This window comes from Bombus flavifrons, chromosome 3 (assembly GCF_040668555.2).
Source record: "Bombus flavifrons isolate JBK064 chromosome 3, iyBomFlav1_principal, whole genome shotgun sequence".
NCBI lineage: Eukaryota > Metazoa > Arthropoda > Insecta > Hymenoptera > Apidae > Bombus > Bombus flavifrons.
The window spans coordinates 330,566-352,544 of record NC_138444.1 but is presented as its reverse complement, the minus strand read 5'-3'; the positions used below and the strand labels follow the sequence as shown (position 1 = coordinate 352,544).

Here is a 21,979-nt window from a genome sequence, read left to right as displayed (position 1 = left end):
CGCAAAAAAACACTAATATTTATAAAATCTTTAAGTGAACTTCATTTATATTATTATTATATCTACATCTATATCTATATATTATTATTCATTTCTATTATAGATCAGAGAAAAGTGGGGTAAAACCGGGTGTCTAATACACTTTCATAGTAGAAAAGATCTAAAGAAGATCTAAAGTAAAGAAGATTAAGTGCTCCTTATACAACTAGAAAATTATAGTTTTCTTCTTAAAAGATATGATACTTATTGTTAGATCAAAGGGAAATATGATTTTGTAGTATCCAGATGAACCTGTCTGTGTGACGTCCTCATAGATTTTGACGAGGCCTATTTTAATTACTTGTTGTGCCGTACATATAACAAGAAACATAATAAGAACGGGCGGTCGGACCGTGAAAAAAATAAAGTACTGTCCAATACACAAAAAGCAAGCATACGAAATTTCATTGAGTTTGCTGGAATGATTATATGCGGCACATCGTTCTATTGTTTTCGACGGTACATCAAATTAGTAAGAGAGCCGGTGGCATAAATACCCATGTTATCGAATTATCACATTTGCAGTAAAACTTTAATGATAGACGAACAACGATAGAATTTAAACCTAATGTGCCTAACTGCTATTTTCCGAACCGGGAATAAACAGATAACTTCTGGTTGATTGGTTTTGAAGCTGTTTACTTACGTCATCGTGCATATAAATTTTGTTGATGCTATAAGATACAGGACAATTAGCTTTAATAGAAAAATTTAGTGCGCCTCTCCAAATTCTATTACCACTCCCTAGTCGACCATTCAGAAAAAGATTAGTCAAAGTTCTTTAAGTGTCTACCGTCACGAACATAATATAAGACTGTGGGCACAGATAACAGACATAAACTTCTCTTACCCGTTGCACCTTGTGATCCATGACTTTATGTGAACGGTATTTTATTTTTCTCTAGGATAATATTTCAACATCATTGGGGTCTACCCACCCATTTTTAATATTTTTTATTTTTGTTTGTTTTTTTTTTGTTATATGCATGTCACAACCAAGTATTATAATTATAATAGTTCTCGTCAAAATCCGTGTGATTGACCGGTATACCAGTACTCAGTTTTATCCTATGGGTATAGATAAAACCGGGTACCCATGTAAAATTACAGTGTTTCGCTTAAATCGAACATTTCAATTATTTCTTGCTACCATCAGCCCCTTAAGCAGGAAAAGAAATTTTGCAGGTCATTTGCACGGGAAGTGTGAGTGTGTGGGAAGTATGTATTATTTTAGATTATAGAGGCATATATATAAAATGTTATAAAATTCCTTTTTATTATTCTACAGAATCGACTCATCAAGCAAACAATTAACTCGAGCAAATACCACTCGTATATATCCTCTCCTAGCTTAAGGGATTAACAATAACAAAAAAAAAAGACTAAGAAGGATTTAAATGGTTTCAAGGTGTCTATCCGGTGGTGATAAAAAATGCTCTGTGAAGATTATCTTCGAGGTTTCCTCAAGGTCATCGAATTTTGTTTTATATACTAACATCTATTGTATATAATGCGATGTTATACTTGAAATAAAGGCGAGTTCGACGATCCAAATACCATGACCTTGAAGTGACCTTGAATAAAAAAAAAATGAATTTCAATTGGAAGAATGTAAATCACCTTATTTTGTTAGATGTTTAAAGTGGTAGCCGTCCACATCAATAGATTTTCTCATATGGTCGGGGAACCAGCTCGGAACTATCACCACGAATTGAGTGCATATGACAGCTCTTCTCTTAGAAAAACAATGGTACCCGGTTTTACCCTGCTACCCCCTACTCCAAGACAAAATAACAGGCCACTCAACAATTTTTAGTGTATTTTAAAGTTAATACAATGTAATAAAATTTTAAAGATTATATAATATATTATATATAAATTATATCTGCCCTTATTATTAGTAACATGATAAAGGACTGAGCGCTGTTTACATATTTTCATAGCAATCTAACATATCCTACATATTTATGTGAAAAATGGATGCGATAAAATGATAGGACATGTAAGATAATTTGCGTAAGACAACTACACTCCTCGTCAAAAAGATAACCCAGGTGTGCTATCTTTAATTTCTTAGTGACGCGTGTAAAGTTTTTCATCTGTAACGTATAATATCAAAACATTATGAGCTCAGAATATGCGGTTCGTTGAAAATAATTAAAAATATTATGAGGTTTAGTGTGTAACAAAAAAAATTGTTTCATTTTAAGAACGAAACGATAACACATGTACAATAAGAAAATAATAATCAATATAAATTGTAACTAACAATAATTACTTATCAAACGTATATACTTATTTAATAATGGGTACATCCCCCTTTATTTTCTATTACTTCTATTATACGATTTGGTATCGATTTATATAGTTTCTGGATATAATTTTGATTTAACGTATCCCATTCGCGTACAATTGCATTTGAGGTGTAATAGTAGTTGTGTCGATCGTTGTGTGGTGATAGTGCTGGTGTAGTGCAAAGGCAGAGATACGTTCTACTGCTGATATAGATGTCGCTGCTGGGGTACTGCTGCTTTTCTTCTAATTTAGATGTGGAAGAAAAATCGGACTCCGGTCGGCGGGATTTGAACCCGGGTCCAGAATGTTCGTAACCTAAGGTGCTAAACACTGCGCTGCCGTCGTCCGACACTAGTTGCTGTCGTGTGCCGCCACACATTTTTTAATTCTTGTACGTGTTGATACTGCTTTCCATTCGCGTATACGCCGTGAACAAGTTCTACCCAGCAATTTTCAATACTATTAAGGACCAGGGCAAAATAGATATATTATTTTCATTAAAATATGATTAGACCAATCTTGATGTGTGTACAGATGCATTATCTTGTTGAAAGAGGTAATCAGGTCCAGAAATGCGTTCTGCATGATTATTTATTTGTTCTTTGATTAAATTTATGTATCGGACCTTTATTATTTATGTAGCCTTCTCCATTTCTTTTTCCAATGCATTCTTTCTTTTGCAAAGCGTAAACGTTCTACTTTGTGTTTCGTTGTTAACGAAGGTTTCTTTCTCAATTTTAGCCTCTTACATCTTAATATCTTTGCAGAATAGTAGAACTCGATGAACACTTGAAACACTGGCACTAATAGTAGATTTATCCATTATTTGCTTCGTTGTTAACTGCAAGTTGGAAGCTACACGCAAAATTATTCGCTTATCACGATCGGATAACGATGACGGCCACATATTCTGAGCCACATATTCATAATGTTTTGATATTATACATTACAGACGAAAAGGTTTACACGCATTGTTAAGAAATTAAAGATAACACACCTGGGTCATCTTGTTGACAAGGAGTGTAATCATTTTTATAAAAAGTTACCTTTTACTTTACTATTTGCTAATAATATCAATAATTTCTAGAGTATACAGTTTATACTTGAATAATAATTTATATGAAGATTTATAGATTATTTTAATGTAAATTTCGATTCTTGCTTAATAATTGTGATTTCGTATCATTTATGCAATTAATGATATGATCTAAATAAATTATGTATACAAAGAATGTTATAAAAAGGGTCCAGTACTTAACGGGCTTATAGTATTCGTCAAAAGGAGTAAAAGATGCATAATCTACGTAGGTCCTAAAAGCAATCCTTTCGATATAAAATCAACTTTTATTATGTATTAACGTTCGATATTGTGAGTTTTTTCACAACACATTTAATGTAACTATAGCCGATGGAATCAAATGGCGTTGTTGCAAATTCAATCAAGCATGAAAAAACGCGTTGCATATGAAAACACACATAGTAACATAGAACGATCTTAGCGCTAGTACGAAGAACACGGGATGGCTTCGAGTTCGTCAAATAATTTATGAGTATTTCTCTTCTCTTATGAGTCTTCTCTTTCGACACAGGAGAACTAGAAACATTAATTCATTCAACATTCTAAATACAAAATTATTATTGTCATAATATCCGATTATTATTTTAACGCAGAAATATACATCCTTCGGAACTGACATACACAACACATGTTCTGATTTGTTCATCTTTGATTTCCAACGACTATACATTTGTAGAGAAAAAAGTAAACGACAGATCAGATTGGTGCAGCAGCGAACCCGGATCTTCTGCTTGCCGGACGCATGCTTTCGAAATTAACCTACCCAGGCCGTCAACGAACATTTTCTCTCAAACTCCTAACTCTCAAATGGCTACACATTTAATGCGTTACAAAGAGATATCCAACGCTACTAACTAATAAAAATTAATTTTACATCGGAATGATCGATTTTAGAACTTATATTGATTACACATTTTTTACTCTTCTCTGTGAGTATGTAATATAAGACCCTAAATTACTGAACCCTTCTTTTTAACACCTTGTACATATATTTCGTGACGACACATCCCAAATTTCTATTATGTTAAAATTACGACACCCAGATGTACATCCTATTATGGATATTATCCACGAAAAAATAACTTTTAATAATCGTCGCTATATCGCTATATGGTATTATATGATATTATTTCTTCATTTATAGGTTGCCCTTTTCTCCTAAAAAATCTTATATTGGTAATATCATACTAATTAATGCCTTAATTATCACCTCTTGTACTTGTGTGCCATCTTATTTTTATAATTCTCTCACTCGAAGCATTTCCTTTTTCATTTATAAAAATGAACAAACATGGTCATAAACAAAGTTTTCGCATTGCCAATTCTATTGTAACATCAACAGTTTTCCTCTAAATTGTTTTCGTTGCATATTCTGCATATGAATGTCTACTCCTACTTTCTCCACAATTTATCTTCATGATTTGAATTATGTTCCTCACACTCACATTTTTCTTCTTAAGTTTAAAATGGTTTTGTTTTTAGTATCTTTGAACTCTTTTCCACGAGAATTTGATAATTAATATTATAACTAATTATTATTACCATTATTAATATCACTTTACAAAAACTGCTTCAATGCAATTAAATACGCATTTATTGAGATCTTACTTATTATCCTATCATTTTGTCAGACCTGTTTTTTTATATAAACGAATCAAATACCTATAAAGTTCCTAACTTTTAAAAAACTTAAACAGCAATCGAAACTTTTCTATGTTACCATGAAGGAACAGTGTATATGCCTCTGGATCTATAAAAAATCTTCTTACATTGCATTAACTTAGAGAAACGCAAAAATCCCTGAGGTGTCCTATCGTTTATTATATAGGGTGTATCTATATTCTCTGTCCTAGTTATAAGAAAAAGGGAGTATATCTCTGTATAAAGAAAGCCATAAATCATGTTACAGTAACAGATACGTATAAAATTTAGAAGCACCTCATTAAGTACCTATTAAATCAATTTATTTAATCGCTACTTACGCGATTCTTGTTTGGTAGAGTTCATAGTCCCTTTTCTCCGACGGAGAAATATATTAAGGAGTCAGATTTTTAGCTCTCTAGCGCAGATGAGGTTCAGGATAAGCCTAGTGCCTTACGAAGATAGTATATAGTATACCAGCTACAAATTAGAATACTTCGATATAGTGCACAATTTATATCCACTAAGGAAAGCAACAGTCTAACAATTTTCTAACGCCGGAAACCGTAGTAATTAAAACATTTGAGGACAATTTCACGTGACCACATTTTGATATTATGTTACAATTTTTTGTTGCCGATACTGTGCAATTCAGCAAGTTTATCTACACTTCTAATAGTGCAATGTATACGAATACGCGATTGTTGTACTCGTGTTACAAGTTTAAACCCATCGGGCCGCACAATACTACCGATGCCAAATAACTACACTGGAATTTAAATCATGTATGTGTTATTAAACCACGTTTAGACGCACAATTAGTGACTATCCTATTGTTTTTTTGCAGAATACAGAACGTTTCTTATCACAACTGCTTTCTTGCTCTAAGTGCTTTATGATGTTTCTAATTGTTCAGAAGTTGAAATTACATTAATTTCATTAATTTTCATACATTTTAGTAATTTTTCGAGAACTTTCACCGCGTCTATGCAGAAATAAAATTTCATTTCACACGGATGCGGAGATAAATTACATACATCGAGATTAATTGCATACATAAGATTCACTGTTTACATTTGCATTCTTACAATCATATTTAAAATGTATAAAAGAAAGAAATTCCAAAAAATACACTAGTATATTTTCTGTCTAAACTCACAAGTGTTATTTTGGCTATGAAATTTTCATTCTTCTTCCTGTATTTCCTTAAATTAGATTATTGAGAGCTTGATAAAAATAAGCTACTTCTTCACATCAAAAGACACTAAAAGACAAATTTTGTATATCACTTTAACGTGCAAAGATAATTAAGAAAAATATTTAAGTGCCAATACTTCTTTGATTCACTGCAAGTACATCTTTATTTTATAATTTTCCCAGTGAAACATTGCTAAAAGCTACTCATCGGTAAATACCTTTGACACCATTTAATATAACTGAGGATCATTTATCATCGACAAACTTAAAATTAAAAATAAACAAATTTTATGCAGTCGATGTTCGAATATTTTCTATACATCAATGTTTATCTACTGAGACTATCTACTATCGAATACAAATAAACTCGCGATTTCTATAATGAAAAAATTTGAATAGGAAAAGCTTTCCAGTATATGTACTGGATATATTAGATACACTTCATAAGATCTAAACTTCTCCCGCGCCTAATTGATTTAGAAATTAAGGTAACTGCTACAAAGCAAATGATTTCACCAAGTTCAATAAGTTTAAAATATGTTGTCATGGTTAACATCCCGAACAACTTCGCCCTCTAAATGTTACTTGTCACTCAACTTTAGTTTCCGAGATATTTGTAGAAATATATTTAATGCTGTATATTGTATTTTACTGTCTACAATATGTATGTTATTAGTCTGTGGTATTCCACAGTATAAACCATATTGCTCAATATCATATTAAGCAATTCATTTCTATTTGTCCTATTATTCATTACTTCACTTTATTTTACAGCGTGGGCGGCCGAATAATTATCTAACTCAAACCTAACCCATTGATTTTTCTTTTTCTGAAAATGATCGAAAATGGTTATCAAAAATGAGTTAGATTGAGTTATATAAAAGTACAGACACCGTGAGCCGTGAGACGTCCATCTATGCCAGAATGAAGTGCAATCATAAGTAACGTAAATTGAGCTAAAGCTTTTTTCGAATATTCCGGAAACCAAAACCGAAAAACGGGAAAACATGTATAAGCAAAAATTGTTCAAAATGACCTTTAACCTTGACAACATATTTCAATGTCTTTGAAATTTGTGACGTCGTCTGCTTTATAAATAATTACCGCAATTAATATCAAAATGAATCATTAAATATCATTTTATGCATGAATTCACATACACCGCTGCAGTTTATGCGGATTGAATTGATTGTGGGGTTACAGATAGTCAATCACATCTCTCATAAAGTTTACTCGATCGAAACTGGAACCTTCTACCTGAGTTAGAACATAAAGTAAGATACCATTCCGATAAACATGTTATGTATCACAAATTTATATCTTATATAATAAATATCAGAATGCGATGAACCTAGCGGTGTGGCATCCTCATTGATTTTGATGAAACTTTTTTTAATTATCTTGTTCTGACGCGTATATAACGAGCGAAATAATAAAAATGATCAGTCGAATCTCAATGATCTCTAGAAAAAATAAAATGCTGTTCATACCACCTTTTTTTAAACTTCTTCTATTCTCTGATAGTATTCAATAAATAGAGACGAAATATAACGGTTTAAACTTTAGGAATCCCCATTGGCTCAAAAGTTATCGTCAATAGATGAATCGATTTGGCAAATATAATTTCGGACAAGAGTTACCAGTGGTCGCAAAGTCGGAAAAATGTGTAGCACAACAAATACTACAACGATAACGTTCATAGCGCCAATAAAGCCTAATGCTTTAAAGATCTATCTCTACTACATAAGACAGAGTAAGCCATACTATAAACTAGGACAGTATACTATTTTTTTTCAGGGTCATTGGAGTCCGATTGCCCGTTTTTATTATTTCTATTATTATATATACGTCACAACAAAATAATTAAAAAAAAAGTCATTATACTGGATGTATGATGTCAATGACAAATTTACCCATGTTATATATAAAATAAATTTAAAATACTACAATGATATTTTTCAGATTTTCAATAATGTTTTATTTAAAAAACTGCAAAATAAAAGTTTATTTTTAATTTGCAAACTAAATAATCGAAGTAACTTTTTGCACATTAAGAAGTAATTAATTAATAAAAAGTTTCAACTTTCCTGAATAGAGGAAAAAAGATTATATCATTTAATAGTTTCTGGTATCTCATTGCAAACGTTTGTAACTACCCTATTTAAAATTTCGTAGATACAGTTACTATCAATTTCAACTGCTATTGATGTTACAATTTGATTCTATATTGAACTGCTAAAATTGGAAGTGACATCAAAATCGGTGTGGGCCTTCACTGCTTAATAGCAGGATTACTACGATAGCAAGGTGAATACCCTGTACCTCATCTGTGCTTCTAATATTATATAGAAATATATACACAAAATTACTTTAAAAAACTAACGTTAGCTTGTGCTCCTAAAATCTCTTGTAAGAGAAGCTGCCTCCTAATCTTCCAAGACAGTGCCTGTTTGTCATGAGCCTTGTACAAAAATGGATATGTTTCCAATAGATATTGTGCCAAAATGTTGAAGGATAATACTCTCAGAATAAAAGATTCTTCAGAATTAGAGGTCAGCTTCTCTGGAAAAATTTATATAATGAATATCAAATATTTGTTTCTGTGATATTAATACTACTTCTTACCTTTCTTAAAACGTATCCATTGTCTCATTGCTTTATACTTCTGTTTATCAGACATGTACTTATCCATTAAAAACATTGGAGTTTCAACACATGCATTTGTTCCAAGAACTGTTTGCATGTTACTTTCACATGTTAAATTTTCTGGTAAAAAATTTAATGGGATTTCATAATTATTACTAGAATTGTAATATGTTTCCAAGAATGGTTCCATTGATGCCTGATTTAATTTCTGTTGTGCAGCTGAATTTGCCATTGTTCCCACCAAATTGTAGCAAAATAGTCTCTCAGATGTTAGTATGTTTTTACAAAAATTTCTCAAAAATACTTGCTTTGCAGCTAGTCCGGACATACGAAAGGGTAAAAATGGAACAATATCATAGTAATGATGCTGAAAAAAACAACAAAGCTATGTTTTAATTACTAACCTTCAAAATTCTTATATAATTACTTTTACATTATTAAAATTTGAATATATTCACAATTAATTTTCATTTTTTATTAATACTCTATGATTTTTTTCTTTTATTAATTAACTGATCATTTTCTTACTAATAATCAATTTACAATAATTTTACCAATAAAGTAATTAAGATCCTATAGTATTGCAATAATTGATAATGATTAGACTATGCGGATGTTTATATATTTATGAAAAATTTAAATATGCAAAAATCTATAGAATACATAAAATATTCAAAAATATAAAAGGAATTCAGAATAAAGTATTTCTTCTAATATTAAAAGGATCAAAAGTACTTCTATTCATATTCCATTTTTATGTGTTCGTAGAAACATGTTTTTACGTGAATATCCGCAGTTTAATAACTAAATAACAAGGAATTATAAATAAGTAAAAAAATATAAGTTTACTAATTTGATATATACTTCTTTATATTATTAAAAAGTTATTTTTACCAATAATATAATAATAATAAATTTCTAATATTTACATTATAATGTTTTCTAACATTATACATATATGTATTCTATTAAAATAAATCTATATATATTATATTATATAATGTAAAAGTTACTGATCCACTCATCAATGCTCATCCCAAACCGCTGTACTTAGAAGAGCAAAATTTGGACAGTATACTTCTTTTATGATATAGGCGTGGGATGAAAAAGAATTTTTAAAAATACAGATCCCAAAGCGGTTAAAAAGTGGTATATTTTTTTTAAAGGATACTCATTTCCCATGAGTTGCTGAAATTGAGGACATGGAAGTCAGCATAAGAGCTTCTCATTAAAAATAAACAAATATTTGTTCAAGTGCTTTCTGAAATTTATCTTGTAAAGGATGGTCAAATAGAAAGTAATAAATATTGTATATATAAATCAATTTTGAAATTGAAGAATGTATTAAATATATAATATTAATTATCAAAATAAAACAATTATTAAAACTATTAAAATACATATGTAGATAATTTATATAGATAACTTATATAGATAATTTATAAATATATAGATAATATAGATAATGTAACTTTCCTTTATATTAGAAAACATTTCTAAATCATGTAAATTAATCTAAATGTTTAAATATACAGGGTGGACTAAATAGCATGTTACAAGATATATTATTAAAAATCATTGCAAATATTGATTCTATTATTTTTTAATTAAATAAAATATATGATTTAATTATATGATATGCACCAATTTTTGGGATGACTACTACATAATGTAAAAGATTAAGGGTAGAACCAGATATTAATGAATAAAAAAAGTTTGTGTAAACATATAGATAGCAAGACATCTCCATGCATGTATTGAAATACAAAAAAATCATTTTGAGCATCTTCTATAAAGATAATCAAATTATACTATATTGTATAAACGAATTCAAATAGGACATATGTTGATACAAACATTTTTATTGTTTTTAAGCGCCAAATCCTTCCCTTAAATATTGCCTACTTATTATAAAACAGCCTTTATAAATTCTAAGTAATATGTTGTGTACAAGAAAGAAATTTCTTTTTGAGGAAGTGCATAAAGGAAAATTTTAATTATTTAAATTGGTAAATTTTCAAAGCTATCTTTAACTGTTTTCTTAAATCTTTCCATAGGATTATATATTAATTACTTCACTGATTTTATCTTACAAGGAAATGGCAAGAACTGTGAAATTTTAAATGAGTTGGATGTGTATACATTCAATGCTTCAGGTTATTGGTAAAACAGCTCCAAATGGATTTGAGTACATGGCCCACTGTTTTCAGTAAATTAATAAGTTCTTTTTATATCTTACTTTATAAAATCCTTTTAATACTAATGTTATGTTACCTTAATTTTACATTTTTACAGTTTATTTTGATAAACATTTAATTATTTTTCTTTATTTATTTTTTTTTGTTTATTATATTACTCCTGCATATTCTTACAAATCCTCTGGGAGATAAAGGGCCATACATTCAAATTCTTTTGGAGCTATTTTACCATCAACCTAAAGCATCGAATGCACATACAATATGAATACAAAACTCATACGAGACTTCGCAGTTCTTGACATCTTCTTGTTAGATATTATACATAACACTTAATATATATCAATTAATTAGAAAAATTAATTCATACATTAACTTAGAATTGAATTCATACAATTTCAAAATTGAATAAAAAATTGATAAAAATGTTTAAAATCTGTATACATTTATATACAATATTACACAATATTAATAATGCTCTTTATAAATTACAATAACTAATTATTTAGAAATATTTCATTGTGTAAGTATATACAACATCAAACTGCACAGATTATTTATATAATGGTCCTATTTTCGTATTTTTAATGTATATACTATTTTCATATTAATATTAACCAATATTAGACAATTTTAAATTTTATCATATATTCAAGATGTTATATGAACATAATATTCCAATCAATCTTTATAATATATGTATAACATTATCATGATGCAATAAACATCTTATGTAATAATTTGCATCTATTATTAAATACATAGTAAACTTTTTACATTAAATAAAAGCTGCAAAATATGGCTTCAAAATCAAGTTCCAAATCTAATAATAAATCTTTGAAATACTTAATATATTTTATAATTTATTAAATATTTTTTTAAAAAATGTACTAAAGTTAGAACTACTCTTTGTTGAATGCTTATTGTATTGAGTAATATTCTAAACATTATGTTACTTAAACTAGATTCTCTTTTAAGAATAAAGGTTTCATGAATGTAATATATAGATTTGAACATACATAATTTTTTCAGTGAGTACCTTCTTGAATAACAGTTAAATTTATTTGTATATTTGTCTGCAATAATAAAATCACATTGTTTTCCTATTTAAATGGATTTAATTTTTTGATTTGGTTAGGCATTTTTACAATGAGACGATATCTATGTTCCATTTATATTATCCAAATTTTCAAAAATGATTTGAAACACTTAATGATATAATTTAAAAATCCTAACTTATTAAAAATTGTATTTTCTTTTTTCTTAGGAAAAAATTTGTAAAAATTTTTTATTTGTTTAAATTACTTATAGTTATTCAATAAAATAAAAAAAGGCTTCCTAATATGAATTATGGGTTACTTAATTTTTATAGTATTTATTGTCATAAATACTATATATGTCTACAAATTAGAAATTATTTGGAAAGTTCTAACAATTAAGATCATTATTTAAAAATTTTATGCAGGATGTTATAATTTTATATTTGTATCATTATTTTAATATTTTAATAAAGTATTTTTGTCGAAATTCAACTTGAAGTATAAATATTGTAAATAGTACATATATAACATAACAAAATTATAACAAATAGGAAGGATAAATTTGCAAAATCATGTAAGCTAAAACCATAAGGATATATGTAACATTATGATTTTACACTAAATGAAAAATTTAGGATACGATGTTAGTACTAGAAATTTTTATTTATATAATTTTTATAAATGAATTCATAACATTATGAATATATGTAACTGAATAAGAAATAATATTAACCTTATTGTATAATATGAGATGATACATAGGAAAAGAAAAAGTAAAAAACGAATAATGTTATCATACCTCAGATTTGTAACGAAAAAGTCTGAAGAAGACGTCAAGTCTTTTAACGTAAATTTTCCGTGGTAACTTGCTAGCTGTATTCATTTATTTATTAAGTAGTGGGGATATTAATACACAACTATACGCAGGTGCATAGGTTAGGTTATGTCATCTGTTGTCAGAAAACGTAAGCATATTTTCCCCACCCGTGCAAACATACATATGTAAGTAGATACTGTCGCGTCGTCATAATGCACAATAGACAATTGATACAATAGTCAGTTTCAAAATTCTGTGATTATTTGAATGTATTCAATACTTATATCTCGACAAACTATATATCAAATAACTAAAAACAATATAAATAACATAATTAAAATTATATCTTAATAAAGAAAAAAGTTCGTACGTGATTATATATTAATTATACTTTAACAAAAACTTTTGATAGTCACATACCGTTATTTTTTACTCTAAAAGTTGTATAATTCATTTAACCGTTTTAACTCATTAATAATCTTTATCGAAATTTAAAATTTCTGTAAGAATGTACACGCATTTATTTAATTAATCTGTGTTATTAGACGAAATTATATCAAAGAGGAAATGAGAGCGCTGACGATTATGGTTCCGGTTGTTCCTGGACTAGTGCTGCCAACAGCGGCCAAGTGTTGAACGTTTTCACGCTAGCATATACAAGAACCTATAAAGTTAGAGATATGTCCTGTTTTGTTACAAGAGCTTCATGATACAGTGTTACGTATTTGAATTCGTTTGTCGTTGTTTAATTTAATTAAATTTAAATTTTAAATTTGTTTAATTTATTTTGTTCGATTTGAATTTATCGGAAGGGAAAATTGAAATAATATGATTGTACGTGAAATGTTTATTTAAGATTTGCGATTAATACGGTAGTTGCTGCCACCAGAAATAGTCTAAGGCTATTTCAAAAAATTTTCTTTCTCCTTTGTAGAGATTTTCCCCTTTCCTTTTTTTTTTTTTTGTTGTTTTCCTTCTCTCTTTTATTTATTATTATTATTATTATTCCTTTCTACGTTAGGAGTATTGGTGTGTGTGAAGGGTATGGTTCGTCTATTGTGTCTTTGGTAACTATTAGATTGAATTTCCAGTCTGGAAGTGCCTCTGTAAGCACCTTCTTGGCTGTAGAAAAACAAATCTTTCGTACCTTCGTCTGTCGTGTTTTTGGTAACTGTTAGATTGAATTTCCAGTCTGGAAGTGCCTCTGTGAGCACCTTCTTAGCTGCAGAAAAACAAATCTTTCGTACCTTCGTCTGTCGGGCTTTTCTTGAACGCTGTGAGGTTTTTATTCGCTTATTTATTTTGATGGGTAGCATTTAATTAACGTTCTGTGCAACTGGCAAATGAATTCCACCTTTCGGCTAACCTGCTACGCGCAGGAATACTGGCACGGGAGAGGATTAAAGTCATTCAGATTAGACAATTTGATGTTGACAACGTATTTATTTCGTTCGACTGAGGTATATTAATATAATTATGTTATAATTTATTTGATTTTAATTGATTGGAGGTATTACAATGTCGGAGATAAGTATCGTCGGATGCAAATAGAGATATGTTATATGATAATATATAGTAAATATGTATGAAGATATAATAAATATTCGAGCTGCTGGTTGGATAGGGTTTTATAAATATCCGGTAAGATTTATTTATTTCGATAGGATTAATGGCGAGAACTAATTTTTATTCGTTCGAGCGATTAACATAATACGGTTCGTGACAGACGCTATCGTATGATGTAGGCGACGGTGATCGAGATCGAAAATGGCGTGTCTTGCAATGTTCGGAAATAGGTGAATTGGAGGGCGAAAAGCTAGGAGGAGATTCTTCCCGATTCAATTCTAATTCCTCTCGACGCCTCTTTTCTTCCCTTTTAACTTCTGCAGCAATCAATCGTTTGTACCAACGTTCGGCTCGCTTCTTGCTGAGGTGACTTTTATCTTTTCGATTCTTTCTGGATTTCGTCATCTAATTTGATCAAGGTGAAATTAATATCACTCTGTGTGTGACCTGTGCGACTTCGCAAGCCTTGCCCAAAGACGGGCAATATTTGCCAACGATGAGAGGAGGAATGCGAAGGTCAGTAGGGGGTTTTCGATAATTGAAAACACCGTTAACACAGGCTTAGCACAGCGAATAATCAGTAAAATTTAATAATTTGGAAAATATAATCCGTTCTTGGCAACTAGTGAAGTCATAAGCGAAAATTAATTATTTTAATTGGCGTTTGGGTTCACTGCGGACAACCAGTGTGGCCCCGTAAGCCTCGCCCAAGGACGAGCAATCTGCTAACGATGGGAAGAGGAAAACGAAAACCATAGATGTTTTCGCGTTAAAAAAAACACCGTAAGCACTGGTCGATACAGTGAACAATTGTAACCGAAATAGGTCGAAAGTTGATAAAATTGTTTTATTCCAGGTGATTTATTAAATCTTGAGCAACAACGTTTGTTCTCATTTTATACTTATACTCTCTGTGAACAATTCGTGTGGCTTCGTAGGCCTCGCCCAAGGATGAGCAATCTGCTAACGATGGGAAGAGGAAAACGAAAACCATAGATGCTTGGAAACACCGTAATCACTAGTTGACACAGAGAATAATTATCCTAAATTTAAGACTGTTCGGATAAAATCTACGTGAATTGTGTGTTCATTAGTTTTATCTACAAGTTATGGCTGCTGACGGGTACTTTTATTCAGAAACAACTTTGTTTGGCTGCTAGTTAAAAGAGAAGAGGGTATATAATTTCAAATTTCCTACCTTGATTTGATGTGTAGTAAATCAGCGGTGTATGACTTGTTGATGGGTTGAGTTTTGACAATTAATTTGGTTTCGCAGATGAGTTGGTGATGCGGATGGTTGATTCAAATGATGCTAAGCGCGCGGAAATTTTGAACTGGTCACTATCGATGCTCGAATTCGACGGACCGAGCCGCAACGCGAACACTTCGATTTTTCGAATGACTATTTGACGCTAAGAATTTACGGACTTAGTTAATTTTCTAATACACAATCTTAGCGGACGGAACGATGTGCACGGTTCGAATTCACTTAAAAAAAAACTGATTGACGCTTGGTTTCTTTTTTCGACAAAGGGTCGACGCAAACAGATGCCTTTCGGATGAACAAAGAATAAAGAATAATGTTTCTGATTACTGCTCCTTATTTATATTTTCTTAATTGTCACGTGACAGTTCATCGTGATATCGCTACGTGAGAAATTATGAATATTGAGACTGATTGTTTTTCGCAGGTTGTGCTGGAGTTTCATCTTCCCGATTGTCTCATGTTTTGCCTGATGTTAATGTTATACGAGGTGTGTGATAAAATGTAGACATCGTAGTGGATCGTATTTTGTTGATGCTGCGTATGCGGTCCTTCCCGGGTCTTCTCGACTGATTCCAGTGGAATGTGCATGGTGGCCTTCCCCTTGCTAATGTCAATGAGACGTACAAGGCGCGTGGTAACTTAGTGTTTACCGAGTCTTCGCACGCGTAGGACGCTTTGTTTTTTATGTTTCCCGAATTTATTAAAATTTTTAATGGCAAATTGTAATACGTCAAAAGGGAAGTAGTGTGAAGTGATGATTTGTGATAATTGTTAACTTTGTTTGGCGGGCGGGTTTCTCTTTTTTTTTTTTTTATTTGTTTGTTGAGTTTTTTGGTTAGTTTCTCCTTTTGATTTTATGGTATTCAATATTTGTATGATTGGTAGTGTCGATTTTGTTTATTGTATTTTCATCTCTCCTTTTTGTGAATGCAGATTACATTGGAGATTATGGATGTTAGTATGTCTGAAGAAGTATGTATTATTTTGATTTGTTTTGATTTCATCCTGTTTTCATTTTGTTGTTCGTTTCCTTAAACTAGTGTTTTTTTTTTTTTTTTTTTTTTTTTTTTTTTTTTTTTTTTTTTTTTATTTTAGTGTGAGAAGAAGAAAAGAAGTAGAGGGAGGCGTAGGCCGTTCGCACCTCCCCTGAAGCGCTCCAAAAAACCTGGGCGTCGTGGTGGCGCAAAAGGTCGCAGCCGGGTATTAAAGAGGTTGGGATGCTCACCTTCCACGGAGGGCAACAGCGGTGCGGCGCCAACCCCATCATCAAGTCGTGGCGGTCCTCCAATTGTTGACCCGACTCCTTCCGACGAAGACACACGGAGCCACCGCCAAGCCCCCCCATGGTCGAAGAAGTTGACACGAATGCTTGTGCAAGAGCTCGTTTCTCAGAAGAAATCCCCGATCAAACTTTGGAGGCCCATTCACGCCACCATTCCTCAGGTCAGGGTGGTGCTTGTCCGGATGTACCTTCGTGGTGCTTGAATAAATCCAATGCAATGCATCCGGACACTCCGCATGTGTTCTCCGACTTTGTGCAGCAATAGTGCTCCTATATACACCCACATGTGTTTGGTTATGTACAACATATATATATGCATATATGACTTGTGATGTGATAATGGTTTCTCTTTTTTTTTTTTTTGTTATTAAAATATTAACTATTCTTAATCACTTGGTTTGTTGGCAGGTTTAGCTGTTTTATTTATCAGTCTACTTCTTCGTTATGATGCCGTACGTTGTTATTTTTATTTTAAGTCCATCAGGTGAGTTCCTGGTTCATTCGGTTTATTAATTAATTATAAATTACTCTTTTTCCTTCTTGATTGATTAAAGCGTGTCTTCCTGTTGTTTTAGAATATTGACCTCATATTTGTAATGTAATGGTAATATATATATTAAAATAGTAACTATTCCTATTCACTTGATTTGTTAACAGATTTAGTTATTTTATTTATCCATTTATGTCTTGTACTTTATTAATAAAATATAACATGTTTTCTTGCCCCTTTTTCCTGTTGATTAATTGTAGTATATTTTCCTGTCGTCGGATATGATTGTTCTTGTTCCTGATTGATTCGCAGCTCGCTCGGATTGTTAGTTGGTATAAGTTATGTTGTACTCTTTATATTTACTACTTGGTTAGAGTATCTATTTCTATTTTAATATCTATTATCTACCCTCGTATGTTAAATTCCTAAATATGTAACTTCTTTTAATTGATCTTTTATAAAAATTTCCATGTGCATTTGTTTTGGGTGTTCGAATTGTCACTCGCGTTGTTTATATTTTCATTTTCATTTCGTTACGGCGCGTGCGGAGCGCGGGACGTGACAACAGTACCACAGAAAAGTTCATGTCGAAATAGACAAATATGAAAATAACAGAATTGCGTAGTAATTAAATTTAGTTGCGTCTGAAAGAGGAATTAATTGTTTATTATTGTTTTTTAGAGAAGAAAAGAATATCTTTCTTTTTGAATGTTAATGGATCAGTGGTATGATATTTAAGTTAACATTAAATTTGCTTTCTTGATGATAACAAAACCTAAATTTCATTTTAATAGTAATTTCAGTAGTTGATAGGCTGCGAATAATATTTTTGACGAATGTATCTGTTTTGTATATGTATTCGTTTATAAAAACGGTAAATACAAAAGAACAAATTAATTGCAGACAAGACTTGACATCATGACTAATTTGTAATCAACGATTTCTATCCATCTTAGTTTTATTACTGAATAAAATTCGTGTTAATTATTTAGAAATTTGCCTTTATCACGGATTTTCATGGATTTTGAGGCCTGCTGTCGAGGCCACTGATCCTAGGTTCAATAACGAATCCGCGGTCAACGGGATGATAGATGTACGTGCTCACAAATCTAAGTCGGACTCCTTGTTAAAACGTGGAATATCCACCGAGCGTACAGACGCTAAGTAACTCGCTAATACGACTTCACGAGAGAATGACGTTTCGTCGCGATGATGCTGCAGAGGAAAACTATGATGGGGTATGTCTAAGGACACGAGATCATCGGATTCGTCGAGGATAGTATTCGTTCAGAAAGTAAGGGAAATTAACGTTGCTGCTAATTGGTCAATCTCCATATCGGTGGCTAGAAAAAGATGCTAGCCGCCCTCGAGGGAAAGTTGCTAGTGGGAGACGTCGTTTGTTGAAAAATAGGTCACTTCTATCTTCTTGTAGTTGGAACAAAGACTGTTTGTCTGTTTGAAGGACTTTAGGTAACTAGATATTAGTGTTTATAACGGCTCTCGGGCTAGCTGATCACGTACTGTGGAGACGCATCGACATCTGGCAATCATCTTACTCGAAGAATAGGGACTGCGTGTGGCGAGCCACGGGACACGAACCGTTGGAATGTTTACTGTCGCGTGCCGCTACAAATATTTCTTTTAAGAAGAGCTATAGAATTACTCCATACCTTTGTTAGGCAAAGCGTTGATCCCGTGACCGCAGCTACGTTCGGCGACTGGCTGTCGCCTCGAGCCCAAGCTCATTATCACAAATCTCGAACAAATACAATCGGATCGAATGACGACAATTGTTTAATTACGCCTATAATAGAATCTAGATTACGGTGTTAAGGGATTTTCCCGGAGTTCTAAAGGGAAGGCTCCGATGTCCTTTCATCTCCGACATATATGTGATTCGACATCAAAAGTAAATTTTAACTCTGTATTAGGGCAGATGCGATGATGATGTGTGTGTATTATCTGTAAAATAAAAACGAAAGTGCATAATACGCGGCATGATTGCAGATAACGCACATGAATTATACTTTGTATAATCTTTCTTCATTGTGACATCGGAGTCCGAAATTTCCTCTGTGTAATTGATTGCTATAAAAAAGTGTAAGGAAAATAAAAATGTATGAAATAAAAACCAAACCAGTTCACGTGGACAGATTTTCAAGATCATTTTCGTTCGAAAACGAAGTCTCATATTGTTCGACCGTTCGCGGAGGAAGCGTGTCAACGGGAGTCGTAAATTCCCGTTACAATTAGATTATCGACGCCACGAACTGATCGATCCCCTATTTCGGTTAGGATAATAGAGGTGGTTAAATTATTATAGTATAACACTGAGTTTAACAGGTTATAATATACACTTTATTCTAACAACTGGTCTCACGGAAAATATAAATATTCGAAGAGACTCGCGTGGTAAGTTACGATGTCGAATTGTAATGTCGTTTACAATAAGGCTAGAAGTGTTCGACTCGAAATGTTGCCAGCAAGACCACGATGTTAATCGTAGTAGAAGTAACTTGCAAGTAATGAGTTACGGTGTCGCGAGAGGTATAAATCGCAAGTAAGATATGAACCAAGAGATGTGTCCAGCGATTTAGCGATTTGGCCACTAGTAGAGAGATGTTGACTGATCTAAGGGCAAGAAACCAGTAAAGTTCGGTGACGATGCTGTGGCGGAGGAAAGCTAGTGATGGGTGTGTCCAGAACACGGGACCATCGGATTTGTTGATGACAATTTTAACTAGGAAAGTGAGGGCAATAGTCATTGCTTCTGATTGGACAAGAAGAAGGTTGGTGGACAAAGAAAGATCCTAGCCGCCCTCGAGAAAAAGTTGCTAGCAGGAGATGCCGTACGTGAGAAAAAACAACTTTCTCTCATCTTCCCGAAGTTTTTTTTTTTTATTTAATTTAAATTTTACAATTTGTCCAGTAGGACATTTGGTAAAATATTAATAGCTTAGTGATATAATAATATAACATGTGGATGGTTACACCCAGCGGGGTTCCATCTTCCAAGTTGTTTATTTTATTTCTATCGTGAGGTCTGCGGGATGCTTCTTCTTCAGTCTTCTTTCTATCATGGTTTTATTCGTTTCAGCAACCATCTGGTTTGGGTGTGTTACAAGCCTTTCTTTATACTTTTTTGCATATCTAGCGATTTCCTCTTTGACTGTTGGAATTTTTAAATCTTTTCGTAAGTCTTCACTTCTGACGTACCATGGAATTATTAATTAATTATTGTCCTTAAAATTTTTGCTTGCTCTGTTTCTATTTTATTTATGTGACTCATTGCTGCCGTCCCCCATAGTGGGACTCCGTATGTCCAGATTGGTTTGATTACTGTTTTGTATATATTTAGCTAATTCATTATGCTTAATTTAGATTTTCTATTGGTTAACCAGTACATCTGCTTCCTTTTTTCACGTATTCTATTTATTATTGATTTTATGTGATGCTTCCATGTAAGGTGTGTGTCTAAATGTATTCCTAGATATTTGACTTGCTTTGTTTGTGCTATGCGGATGCCGTTCAGTTGGATATCTAGTGTTTTTTCTTTTCTAAGTGTAAATTTTATGTGATTGCACTTACTAGCGTTCGCTTTTATTTGTTTATTTTTGCAGCCACTTTTCTATTTTTGTGATATGTTCTTGCAGTAATTTGACTGCTGTTTCTGGGTTAGTGTGCCTGACTAGTACGGCTGTGTCGTCCGCGAATGTCAGTATTCGCTATTGGTAGTTGTTGGTATGTTGGCCGTATATAGTGTGTATAGTATTGGTCCTAGGACGCTTCCTTGCGGTACTCCTGCCTTGATATCCTTAATTTCGGAATATGCATCATTTAGTTTTACTACAAAGGTTCTATTGTTTAAGTAAGATTTGAGTAGTTTGTAGATTTGTTCTGAAAATTGCTTTTTGAATGTTTGAAGAAGTTTTTCATGGTTAACTTTGTCAAATGCTTTTTCGATGTCCATAAAGAGTGCCGTACAATATTGTTTTGTTTCCAGCGCCTGTAAGATTTCATTGACGAGTCTGTGCACTTGTTCTATTGTGGAGTGTTTGTTTCTGAATCCAAATTGGCGATCTGGTATTAATTTTTCCTTCTCTAATATTGGTTTTAAGCGGGCGTAAATTATTTTTTCTAGTATTTTGGAAAACATGGGAAGTAGTGATATTGGTCTGCAGGATGCTGTTTGGTGTGGGTCTTTGCCTGGTTTAGGTAACATTATGATCTGTACCAGTTTCCATAGTTTAGGATAATATTGGATTCTTAGTATTGCATTGAATATTATTGTCATTAGTCTTACCGCTTTTGGCGGAAGGTTTCTCAAGATTTTGCCATTGATTAGGTCGATTCCTGGTGCTTTACTTGTCTTTGTTGCCTTAATTAAGTTTGTAACTTCCTGCGCTGTTGTGCTGAGTATGGTGCA

General features: G+C 32.0%; 2 protein-coding genes across 2 annotated transcripts in view; both read right to left on the bottom strand.

The window, feature by feature from the left end:
- The window catches only part of angel (protein), a 36,067-nt gene extending 22,860 nt beyond the window's left edge, over positions 1-13,207 (bottom strand). The window contains exons 1-3 of the mRNA XM_069109699.1: positions 12,931-13,207; positions 8,876-9,263; positions 8,634-8,812 (exon numbers count right to left, since the gene is read on the bottom strand). Of these exons, the coding sequence (XP_068965800.1) occupies positions 8,634-8,812; positions 8,876-9,263; positions 12,931-13,014 (651 nt within the window). The 5' untranslated portion in view covers positions 13,015-13,207. The remainder of the gene's footprint in view (positions 1-8,633; positions 8,813-8,875; positions 9,264-12,930) is intronic.
- The window catches only part of Ppt1 (Palmitoyl-protein thioesterase 1), a 107,779-nt gene extending 93,325 nt beyond the window's left edge, over positions 1-14,454 (bottom strand). The window contains exon 1 of the mRNA XM_069109709.1: positions 14,439-14,454. The gene's annotated coding sequence lies outside the window, so the exon portion shown is untranslated. The remainder of the gene's footprint in view (positions 1-14,438) is intronic.
- Positions 14,455-21,979: the final 7,525 nt, after the last annotated feature.